This window comes from Eucyclogobius newberryi, unplaced genomic scaffold (assembly GCF_026437365.1).
Source record: "Eucyclogobius newberryi isolate DKJ021-1_F unplaced genomic scaffold, fEucNew1.0.hap1 SCAF_2, whole genome shotgun sequence".
Lineage (NCBI taxonomy): Eukaryota > Metazoa > Chordata > Actinopteri > Gobiiformes > Gobiidae > Eucyclogobius > Eucyclogobius newberryi.
The window spans coordinates 17,391,988-17,405,023 of NW_027315834.1; the positions used below are offsets into that span (position 1 = coordinate 17,391,988).

Below are 13,036 nucleotides of genomic sequence, written 5' to 3' on the forward strand. Positions count from 1 at the left end.
TATATATATTTTAGGTTTAGCGCATAGACCCCGGCAGAGAACGATGAGTGATGCACAGGAATCTTACCCTCAGATCCTAAACACCGGTGATGGTGAAAATAAAAAATAAAAACTGACTCTGTAAAGGTGTTCTTTTGTGCAAAGGTGGTGCTGGGGTGGAGGAGGGCTACACCATCCAAACTGCTGCCTTTCATAGCTGAGCAGGGCGGCAGAGGTAGGTTGTGCAGGTGAGACAGGGTTGACAGCTAAACTTTGCAGACAGGTAGAGACATTATTGGATGACTACCACTGTGTTTTGATATCATAAGATTCTTTTACGGCTGAAAAGTTTAGTTCTAAAGGAATTTGTACTATGAAGACCAATAAATGGACTAACTAACAAACTAACTAACATTCAATAGTCTGGTTTCCCATGGACTTAAGCACACTCACTTGGATAATAATACACCAAAATCTGATTGACTGTTTTCCTTTTAGTGTCAGATTCTTTTTGTTTTTCTTTCATTTTTTTGGTGAATTAGTTCATCCACATATTCTCTGGCACTGTGAGGGTCTTGCCTTTCAAAAATAATGCCATCTTGGGTTCTGGCAGAGGGTCTGAGAGTGAGTGGCAGTTTATGTGTGCGTTGAAGCCCTCCGTCATCCCACCCACCTTCCTGTTCTAATGCTCTCCATTTTGTTCATCATGTGTGTTTTATTTTATTAGCGGTTGACAAACATCATTTGATAAGGAGTGTTAACTGGAACGTGCTTTACATATGAAGCACGTTCTTTTTTAAACAAATCATAAAAATAAACTACTTAAATTATATTAACCGAATCTGTATCTCTAAAAGACTAAAAAACTTGGAAACTGTTGTTTTTAATAGGCCCACCAAATTAAAAAAATAATAATAATTTTAAGGTTTCATTTTCTTTCGTTTCTGTCTGGATCATCTTTGAAATATTCCATTAAGACATGAATAAAACATTCTGCTTTAACCACTCAACCACCAGGCAGCATATGTCCAAATCTATAGTCTATAAACTAAAACATATTTTTGTTTCCATATAACATCTTTCAGCCAAATTTCTTCTGAATCTTATTGTACCACTAGCCTCTCCTTTAAATATCCCAGTCCTTCTGCCATATTTTCTGTTTACTTTTTGTTTGACAATAACATTTGCTTCCATTTTACTTGACTTCCTTAAGCAACCACATTTGACCTTTGCATGTTCATTTGCCGCCTCATCCAGTCTCATCCTCATCACCCTGAACAGAAAAAGGACTGGCCTACTGTCTGAATTATATACTGCACTCGGGTCCGGACACATAGTTGTTCTTAATGACCTGTTGTCCTCCCATTGAACAGCCAAAAGCATCGCCAGAAACATTTCCTCTGTATACACTCATCATTTTTTATTCTTTTAATAAGACAATTTATTTCAGTGTTGCCTACCTCAAAATGTATACTTAATGAATTTTTAGAACATTAATTCTACCCAGATAAATATTATGGAAGGAAATTCTAGTCCTTTCAGCTCTTAACTAACCTGCTTCCTTTGTACAACACTATACGAGCTGGGCACTCAAGTCCCTGCACAGCAATGCCTTTCCATTTACGCACGTACAGAACGACCCATATAATAAGCACGGGACCAGGGATAGAGATAGAGAAAACTCTCTTTCACCAATCAGTCCTCACATTGGGCACTGACAAGTTCTGGGGCACACAAGGCAAGGGGACACAAGTAGGAGGGGGCACAAAAACAAATAACTTAATACTTCAAAAACATCCAATGTGAGAACTGAGAACCTCCTAAAACCCAAAGAAGGCAATCCAGCCTTGGCCTAAAGTTCACAGTGAGCCTGTTGTGAATCTCAAAGCTCAGTGAAATAAGATGCAGAAGCATTTATGTGAAGAACTATGCTCTTTTAAAGACAGCCCTTGGTCTAAAATGTAAAGAAGAAGAAGAAGAAGAAGAAGAAGAAGAAGAAGAAGCAGAAGCAGAAGCAGAAGCAGAAGCAGAAGAAGAAGAAGAAGAAGAAGAAGAAGAAGAAGAAGAAGAAGAAGAAGAAGAAGAAGAAGAAGAAGAAGAAGAAGAAGAAGAAGAAGAAGAAGAAGAAGAAGAAGAAGAAGAAGCAGAAGCAGAAGCAGAAGCAGAAGCAGAAGAAGAAGAAGAAGAAGAAGAAGAAGAAGAAGAAGAAGAAGAAGAAGAAGAAGAAGAAGAAGAAGAAGAAGAAGAAGAAGAAAGAAAGAAAGAAAGAAAAGAAGAAGAAAGAAAGAAAGAAAGAAAGAAAGAAAAGAAAGAAAGAAAGAAAGAAAGAAAGAAAGAAAGAAAGAAGAAAGAAGAAAGAAGAAGAAGACAATTTGACACATGGTGTGAGGAATGATGTCCCCTAACATACTAACCTAATAAATTCATAATTGAACATGAAATATTCTCCTCTAAATCTCAATTAAACATTTGTGTTGGAGGTGGGGGCGTGTTGGCTGCATAAGTGGTCAACACGACAGAAGTCCTTGGTCTGAAAAAGTTTGAGAAACACGCTTTAGAGGCATCTGCATGTGTCAATATGTAATTGATCTGTTTGCTTCAATATAAACTCTTTATGCTTTCCCTCCAACAAGGACTCATCTGTCATGGCATCCGGAAACACCCACAGAGGAAATGTTGGTAATGGCAGCACCGCACTAATATAACATGATTTTAGCACATGGGATACCAAACATTTCAGGCCAGGACTCACAAAATAACATCGAAACCGATTAATAGTAATCTAAAAATGAAATGAATTGAATAATAAGTTTTAAACCATTTAAAATTAAGGTTAATTACATTTATATCCATAGTTCATTGTGTTATCTGACCCAATTTAGCTAAAACTGATCATTTTCAATCAAATAATATAATTTGGACATTTTGTTTTCAAATCATGTGATCATCTTGTGACCCTCAGCTCATGATTCACGACCCCCACTTTAGGAACCACTGCTTTAGAAAACCAAGGGTGGAATGAGTTTTGTCCCTGTGAATTAAACTAGTTCATTGAGAGCTGTACTTTAAAACGCTCCTTTGGCATTTGGCCCATGACAAAGCTGCAGTGTAACACAGATGTCACCACAAACGCACATGTTCAAACTCACCTCACACTCTCTGAGGGGAATTCCCTCTCTCTGATTGGACAAGGCACTTGGGTTTTCGCTGATGTCACAATGATGTCACAGTGATAGTTCAGGTCATTTCTTCCGTGTGTTTTCCCCCACTCCTCTTTCTTTCATTACATCATAAACTGTGAGGAAATAACCACTCAAACCAGTTGACAATGTCACATAAAACCATTCAATGATCTGGTTTCCCACGTGTGAAACCACTTCTTGTATATGACCAACCACTTTCATTTATTAAGCAACACGGATATGGAATATCATATATACATAATTGATGCATTAAGAAAGGATGACTGATTCATGTTACTTTTGTCATTATATTGTATTTAAATTAATACCAAAGTCTTTATATTTAATAAATGACAATTATTGAATATAAACAACAAATATAAACAATAAGCGCTGAACACTGTAATTCACGAATTAAATACATGGTAAATGATATGTAAATTCAACACTAGCAGTAAACTTTAATGAGATACTGTAGCACTGCAGTTATATCAGTGAATATATCCATGCCCCGAAATACACAGATAACAAGCAAATGCATATTATGTTACCTTGCAGCCTTCTTGCTTAGATAGCAGTAAAGTAAACAAATTCAATTATATTTATTAGATTAATAAATGCACAGCTTACTGAAGTTCAAATAAATGTTTCTATAGCTTAAATTGTCCCTTTGGTTGGACAGAAAGAGAGACACACAGAAACTTTATTGACCCAGAAACATGTTCACGCTTTGTGTCTCATTGAAATGCGCAGCTTCATGGGAAGATTCCGGTTTTAATCAGTAGATTGTGACATGACTGCAATAGTTAGTAAAGATGATGAAAAAGGACATTAAACTCATAAATACATAGATATTGGCTGGGCGGGAGGCATCATGAAATCCTCCGATCATTTACTTTTTCCTTTTAGTGATTTTTTTGTGTTTTCTTTACTTCTTTACTTTACTCGCTTTGAGGGCCTTGCCTCTCTGAAGACATGCTATCTTGGGTTTCAGGGGTTTGAGATGGAGTGACTTTTTTGGCAGTTTAATTCGAATGCGCTTGATTTTGTTTATCAAACTTCACCTTTGTAATACCATCAATAATATGTTTTCATCCTAGGATTGGTGACTGTGACACTAAACGCGTTAGTATTCAGCCTCGCCTCATCTGGCTGATGGACGAGAGTTGAAGGCTGCAAAGTTACGCAGAGCTAAACGTCTGCAGTAAAGACGAACAACAACTTCAAAGTAGTTGAAATCCCGTTTGCATCCGCACTCATTGATGACATAGAACTCGACAAAATAGTCAACAGGCAACTTAATGAAGATAATCATGAGCATCGCGACGTCAGAGCAAGTCAAGGTAAAGTCGAACGGAACCTACCCAGGGTGCACTGCGTTCAGATTCACGATGAACACCGATGGATCTGCACAGGTCTGCATTATGACCTCTGTATCTAAAGAGCGGCGATACCGTTCAACTCGGGTCTCACCAAAAATGCACTGGAATCTTTTGCTTCACACTCATTTTGTTTCATAAGCTGTGAGGTAATAACCACTGGAACCAGTTTGTGACATAAAACCATTGTTTGGTTTCCCACATCTTGTACACGACCCGTTTTAGAAATCAATTTTATATGAAATATTACAGTAATCATTATAAGCATAAAGAACAAATGAAGGAGTCATGTTAATTAAGTTGAATTTATATTTTATTTAAATACATTCCAAAATCCTAAATAAATAATATATATATATGAAATATATTACAAAACAATAAATAACTGAATATTTGAAAATAGATCAAATTGATCACTAAATAAATAAAACAAAATTAAATTATATGTAAATTCATCGCAAGCTCAACTTAAATTAAATAGGACTGTAGTTGTATCAGTGAGTATATCCATGGTCCCGGGACTGGAGGAGGCCTGAGGTGGCATGGTACACCTCCAAAAACTCAGCAAGGACCTTCCTCTGCACCAGCGGATCATCCACCTGCAAATACACACGCAACAGGCAAATGAAGCAAAGGCATTTTCCTTTATCACTTCAAATAAGTGTTTCTATTATCTGCAACTATCACTTTTGGACTCTGCACCTTTCACATCTGCCTAAAACTGGTTTAATAATAAGGGCCTTAGAGTCTTTAGGTATTATCAACATGGCTGAAGTATGTGTATGTTGAGCTCTCATACCTTGATCGCGTTGATTTTGGAGATGAGGTCCTCCTTGTTCTGTTGCAGGTGGCTCAGTTGAGACTTCAGTTTGGACATGTGGTCCCTGAGCTTCTTTAGGTCAGAGAAAGGCTCCTTTTTATGATGCAGGAGGCTGCTGAAGATCTTCATGTACACATCCAGCGTAGAGTTCATCAGCATTACATCTTCCTTTAGCAATAAAAACAGATTTAAAACTGATATCACAATATTTAATGTAACGATGCTATTTATGTTATCGTTACTCAAATTGAAGTGGAATTACTGTTGTTTTGGTAAATCAATAGCTCCTGGAGCATCTTTAAACTGCCGTAATGAATTGTGTAAGCAGGCCAAATGTCAGAACAGAAACATGATATGCTAATAAAACCTCTCAGATATAGCCTTTTGGATAGAATATGCAGAATTTTGTCTCAACAGTTGTTTGCAGCAAAGAAAATCTCACAATTTAACTATAAATCTTTAAAACAACAAACGTTTCTTTGAGTGAGTTGATGGTCTTGGCCCATTACAACTAACATAAATGCAAATGTGTGTATATTTGGGGCATGTCAGTGTCACTAAACAGTTACTTGCAGATGCACGTACCTGACAGGGGCTGTTCAAACTCCTAATGACAGAAGTGAAGAGGGGGTTACTTCCAACCTCAGGAGAAGCCAGGTTCTGTAACATCAAAACATAGATCAATTAACATAGATCAACTTTCCTCAAAACTGACCACGACAGGACTCCACACTCACAAACCACTGTGATCAATAAAAAAGGAACTCAATTCTATGTAGTTGCTATTCCCAATTTTACGCTCTGGAACATTAAAAGATGTGGAGAGGCAAATGTTTCCCTGTTATTGCTGCTTGTATCATTTTACACATTTTCTTAGCAACACTGTACAATGTACAATGTAAGAAACAAGTTTGAAATTATATATAAAAAACACAAAAGGTAATACTCACCAAGTGGCTAGCAATGGACTTGTGGAGTCTTTCTAAGTCGGTTGGCAATGAGTGAATGGGACTACTCGTCGTTAAAGCACCTCCTAATAAAACCAGCAGGCAGACCACAGCCATAATTCACCAATTTGTTCAATATGTCTCCACACAAATGATATTGGAGTAATGATGGAGTCTTCTGATTGAAGCTCTGTGCTGCCCTGTTTTTTATACAGGTGGCTCCATCCCTTTACGTCTCATTGTGTAGCTCTGTGGTCATGTTCGTCTGTGGTCTGTGGGCTTTGACTACAATTTTCTTCTAAACCAAACTCCTCTGCTGCTAAACACATGCATGAAGGAGAATCCCTGGTCAGGTTTCTACGGATTTTCATGTGCTCATAGGAAAGGTTAGCCCCCTGGTCAGAGTGGTTAGCGCAGAGGAGGTCCACTGACTAATAGTATTAGGCACATTATTTGTAATATTGTATAGTTACATGAACTCACACAATAAAGTATAATGCACAACCTCTGCAAAGCATTTGTAATCAAATAATCTTACAGATCATAATGTATCACGTGCAGCTTAATGTTTTGAATATTTTGTAGTTGCTCCACTTGCCTAATTTTACAATATGAACGTTTGTCATTAAGTGATTATGTTTGACACACTCATCTTAGTACATCGAAGTGGAACCAAAGGAAAGACGGAGACCACCCTCCCAATGAAACAGGGTCAGAGCAGATCCAGTCTCTCTCACTTTCAGCCAAAGTGCAAGTTCCCCACAAGCTGATTCACTCTAGCACATGAGCACAACAGTATGCGCACATGGGGAGGCAGCCTGGGCTTTTTTGACAGAAACAAGACTCCAATTCTCTCTCTGCAGCAACTAGCCTTTAATATGTTTTAATTTATTTTTATTCATGCTGCACTCTTGACCAAAGTGCAGTACAACATCATAGAAATCAGTTGGGGAAAATATAAAAAAGCTTCTTAAGGTGCACATAAACAGGTGCAAATGTGAAGGAGCAGTAAAGTGTGTATCATTTACCATCCACTTCCACATTACATTACACTTAAGATAAGATAAGATAAGATATTCCTTTATTGTCCCACATGGGGAAATTTCATTGGTGCAACGCAGGTAGATACAGAGGTAGATACACATCATCTTCACCATTGCATTCAGACATGTACAATTTGTTTAAATGTAGCTTAGATAATTGAAATTCCAAACAAAATGCAATTTAAAAAAAAAAAGTCTCACACGGCTATTCACTTCACTGGGATCCTCCACTTGTCACTAATTATTTGTAAATTCTTAGAAATGTGTCTCACCAACTGGCACCAAATCAGACACACCACATCCTCCCGTGGCTCAGGGTTCAAACGACAACGTTTTTCCCATCGTAAATGTGGGCCAACGTAATTCTACAAACCTTCTATGAAAGTGCAAATGTAGCTGATGGTTAAACCATATTAATTAATATTGTATTGTATAATACTCATTTTCATATTTATTATCACCATTATTATGATGCAATGTAGAGGCCAAAGACTCGGTCACACCACAACCACTGCTTCAGACAAACGCTAGAGAAATCAGAGGGAAAGAAATGCTGAATCACAATGAGATTAGTTTTATGATCCACTTTCTCGGTGAGATATTATGCAACTGTTGCATTTGGGCAACAATGTAAATGTGGTTGTGTTAAAGGCGCAATGGACAATTTTTCGGCGATTTGAGAACGCATGCGCACTCCCCCGTGCGGACTGATACAACACACTAAGGACTAATCGACAGTCCACGCCACGAGGAAATGAGACTCAGATTTGGGTAAAAAAAAATCGTTCATTCAACCATTTAAGAGAGGTGTATAACAGAGTTAACAGGGAGATAAATATGAATCCAAAACACTATTGCCATGTATCTAAAGGTAGCCACACACTGACTGGTGCAAAACGTGTCCGTGTCAGTGATTTACTGCATTTCATTACAAATAAACATTTAATATTTGAGGGAAACCTGTATGTAGAAATCAGAAGAAGAAAGCCAAATTGAGTCAAATAAGTTGGTTGGCACCTAAACAAGAAAATACACCTTTTAATTCGTTTTGACCACCTTTGCTTAAAACAGCTGACGTTAGGTCTTTGGGGTCTTAGACGAACAGATGCTACTGCCCCCTGCTGTCCAAGAGACTGTGAGCGCTGAGGTTCAGACGCTCTACATGGAACAATGCTGATGCTTTCAGTTAAAGCTGCATTATGTCACTTTTATTGTGGAGGATCCATTGCCTGCTGGTCTCCATAGAGATGTTAATCCTTTGTCTGGAATGTTCCACACTAAGCTTGATCCATACTGTACAACACTCGGCAAAACAAGATAATCTCCATGGCGACAGGCCGCATATACCAGTAAAGTTACATAGTGCACCTTTAAATAGTCAGCGTTAATGTTAGTGTTGATCTTAGTCATACATGTGACAATGATGTCATAAAGTGGGTGTTTTAATGTCCATGCAGTTATTTAGGTATGAGGCTAATGTAGGTGTGGAAAGTGTTTTGTGAAGAGCGCGTGGGTGACGTCTCGGTTCCTCAAATACAAGTCACTGTTTCCTCTCATTTTGCTGATATTTGACTGTCCGTGTCCCATAAGTTTTAAAAGTTTCATCACAGTTCACTAAAAATACCCCCTGGCTGCCCAACAGTAGCAATATCCTAATTCAACCAACAGAGGACGACAACACTTCTTTTACAACCACACAGATAGTACAAAATATGATTTATTTGTCTTATAAATATTAAATACAGTAACATATAAAACATATATTTTCAATATTCTGTGTTTTGTGTTAAATAAACAATTACAAAATAAACATCCAAAAATATAATAAATATATCCAAGTTACTCTCTAAATATAATTATTCTGACATAGAAACTCAGTACTACATTTAAATACAAAACACTCAAGAAAGTTTGGCTATAGCATCTTGACTCCAATGTAGACCAACTTAAACTGTAAATATTAATACTGACACTTGTAAAAGGACAGGGGATTTAAAAGTGTGCAAGCTCTCCAGTCCATCTCAGGAAGAAGGTAAACTCACTCACAGCCTTCAGTACGCCATCACCTTTTCTCTAAAAACACAAGTTTGACAATGAAACAATGTTTTACTGAAGTGCGGCCATCATGTGGGTGAGAGGTGGTTGCACAATCGTGATGAATATGATTCAAACAGAAAGCAAACACAGCCAATACCTTTTTTATTTTTTTTTCCACTTTCTTGATTATTTTGGACCATTTTGATGGTTTGCCTTTGGGAACCTGAAATGAAATACATTGAGGTTAGTCAGAGGAATGATGCTCCTGGGATGTTACTTTTATTTTTTTGTTTGTTCTGTTCAATGTTATATTATATTATTATACATATGCTTATAAGACACAGAAAATTAAACAATAGACAGACAAACATTTTAGTTTTAGGTCAAATGTAGCACTGCTGCTATAGCAGTTAACAAATCAAAATTAGGATATTAAGATATTCTATCTTTTGAAAAGGCATCAAAATATTCTGTTTTTTAGATTCAAACTCTCACATCGGGAGCAAGGGTATTTTGCTGGAGAAGCTGCCAGAATAATTCCCTGGTACCCATCCTGAATGTTTGGATGATGTCAAGGCTTGGTTGGCGATTTCCTTAACCTGTATGAGTCAAAAATGGAAATTGTTGTTTTTAAGCCTAACAAAATGGTTGATTTTTATTTAGAATTGGGGTCTCTCCAACTCTACATCATCATCGTCATCATCGATGGAGATTTTAAGTTTGACAAGCAGATAATGCCGTGGTTAAATCTAGTTTTCATCACCTCTGGCTTTTATCTAGACTCAAATTGGTTTTATCTTTTAGCGACCTGGAGCGAGCGACCCGTGCTTTTATCTCTGCACATCTTGACTTCTGTAATGCACTGTTCACTGGGATCAGCCGAGCTAACCTGTCAAGCTTACTGTGCAAAATTCCGCAGCACGTCTTTTAACTGGCACACGTCATAGAGCAGGGCCGTAGCCAGGATTTCTATGGGGGGGTTCTTTTTGTGTCAAGGTGGACCTTTTTAGTATGATGAGGTAGATAACTTACATGTATACATATAATGTTTTATCACAAAAAACAACAACAAAACACATATACAGTAATTTCACACAGAAACTACAACAGTCGCAGTTAAACAAATATCTGAACAAAGCTAACACTTCACGGATCATCCAACACTTTACTTCTGTTCTGGTCTGAGCAAGGACTCTTCCAGCTCCAGTTTCCTGGGGTGTTTCCTTGCAAACACGTTCACCTCATGCTCAAGGTCAAATTGGAATCCTTCAGGGTCCGGAGCTTTTTTGGCCGTTTTTGGGTACCTTCAATTTTGCCCTGATATATTACATTAAGAAATGTTTACCAGACCAATGTTGGGCATCTTTTTTTCAGCAAAACCTCACCAATATGTTCAGTTAGTTAGTTTTTCACTTTGACATACTATTTCAACATAACTGGACCTAAACACACACAGAAAACACAAAGTCCGTCTAGAAAAATTATGTTTTTTTCATTGTAAAACCCTCAAACATGCTCAACCAAGCATTTAAAAAGGTTCAAACTGAACCACAAGGTGCAAATATGAACATATAAAAGTATTCTTGTGATATATACAAGCAAGAAACCACTATTTACAATAAAAAGTAAGTAAATCCTAAATTTCTATTTGTGCTACTTCTCAAAACAGTTTCTGTCCAAAATGACACAGAGAGTCACATCAGAAGGAGCTCTAAACCAGGTCTAACCCAGGACTAAACCAGGACTAAACCAGGTCCAACCCAGGTCTAAACCAGGTCTAAACCAGGACTAAACCAGGACTAAACCAGGACTAAACCAGGTCCAACCCAGGTCTAAACCAGGTCTAAACCAGGACTAAACCAGGACTAACCCAGGTCTAAACCAGGACTAAACCAGGTCTAAACCAGGACAAAACCAGGACTAAACCAGGTCTAAACCAGGACAAAACCAGGACTAAACCAGGACTAAACCAGGACAAAACCAGGACTAAACCAGGTCTAAACCAGGACAAAACCAGGACTAAACCAGGACTAACCCAGGACTAAACCAGGACTAAAGCAGGTCCAAACCAGGACTAAACTTGATCAACATGAAGTGTGCCCCTCATTTTGCTTCACAACAACTATATTACTGACAATGAAATATTTGAAATACTAAAACTCTCCAAAACTACTCAAAAACAGCAGATATTCCTTTCGTTCGTTCTTCCTCTTTGACGTCGACGGCAGCCGTCTACGTCACTTGGTTTTCATGCTGCGCGGTCCTAAAGCAGACCATGTTTCAAAACGCACCGGTGCGGGCGTCGACCCCGAAGGGCTAATATCTGTGGTCCCTCAAGACGGACCTTTTCGGCCCAAATGGGCGGTTCGTTCAAACCCCCCGAACCCCCCTTGGCTACGGCCCTGTAGAGAATATATTACACATATTTTATCCTCACTGCACTGGCTCCTCATTCATTTTAGAGTTGAATTTAAAATTATATTGGTTTTTAAAGCGCTTCACTGACTGGCCCCCGCGTACATTTCAGACTTCATTGTTCTCTACACTCCTGCGCTCGCTGAGGTCTGAGGGCCAGTTCTAACTTCTTGTCCCAAAAAACAGAATCAAAAGCCGAGGCCTTTCCTGTAGTCGGCCCCAAACTTTGGAACGCTCTTCGGTTGCTTTTAAACACCTGAAGGTGCTGGTTTTAAGTCGTGTTTAAAAACGCACTTTTTTTCACTGGCATTTAACACGGCATGAGAATTGTGTGGTCCTCTGACTGTCTTTTATTATTTTTTTATATTTCATATTGTTTTTAATTTGTTTTTATTTGGTTTGTACATTGTTGTTGTTGTTGTTTTGTTTTGTTTTTTGTTTGTTTTGTATTTTGCTGGTATTGTACTGTGCAGCACTTTGGAGACTTTGTGTTGGTAAAATGTGCTGTACATATAAAGTTGGATTGGATCGATAAATACACAAATCTTGAATCTGATGATTTCTGATGATCACTAGACACATTTACTTTGTGTTTTAAAGCAAAGATCTGCATTTTAGCTCAATTCATTTTAGCTGCCCCCATCTGTATTAGGTCAATATATATATATATATATAATGTTGTGATGTCATCTGAATCCCAGCAAAAAACAGGAAGTTGACACCCATGAATAGTGACTGAATAACCAACATGAAAGACATACTGCCTATCTTCATCTGACATAATAATCAAAGACAAATTACAAAACCATTGATTGTGCAAATTGGACAGAAGAACAAAAATTGCATTTGATTTTCAATATAATCTTAGTCACATTGAGCACATGTCGGCTCCTCTTCTGGGACTGAGTGGGAGGCTCCTGTCTCCAGAGCCCTCAGCGGAGCATAGTCTGACCTCTGCTCAGGTTCAGAGTGACTCCAGACTCTTTAATATATTTAAACATATATATATATATATATATATATTTTTAAACCAGATTGACGTTTCTACCTGTTACACTTTCAGAGCTGCAGAGGCTTTTATCATTTGATTGACACTTTCCCCGGGAATTTTACGTCTGTGCATTTCTACATTATTTGTGGGAAACGTAGGCGACACAAAACAATACAGAAGGAGATCAAGCTATATAAATATATGCTTTTTAAAGATAAGTCTTGTGGACTTTTATGTGCACAA

General features: G+C 37.9%; 1 protein-coding gene across 1 annotated transcript in view; it reads right to left on the reverse strand.

Moving 5' to 3' along the window:
* Positions 1 to 5,031: 5,031 nt before the first annotated feature.
* Positions 5,032 to 13,036, reverse strand: part of LOC140367086 (uncharacterized) — a 10,892-nt gene continuing 2,887 nt past the window's right edge. The window contains exons 4-7 of the mRNA XM_072453417.1: positions 9,545 to 9,610; positions 5,940 to 6,020; positions 5,340 to 5,528; positions 5,032 to 5,139 (exon numbers count right to left, since the gene is read on the reverse strand). Of these exons, the coding sequence (XP_072309518.1) occupies positions 5,035 to 5,139; positions 5,340 to 5,528; positions 5,940 to 6,020; positions 9,545 to 9,610 (441 nt within the window). The 3' untranslated portion in view covers positions 5,032 to 5,034. The remainder of the gene's footprint in view (positions 5,140 to 5,339; positions 5,529 to 5,939; positions 6,021 to 9,544; positions 9,611 to 13,036) is intronic.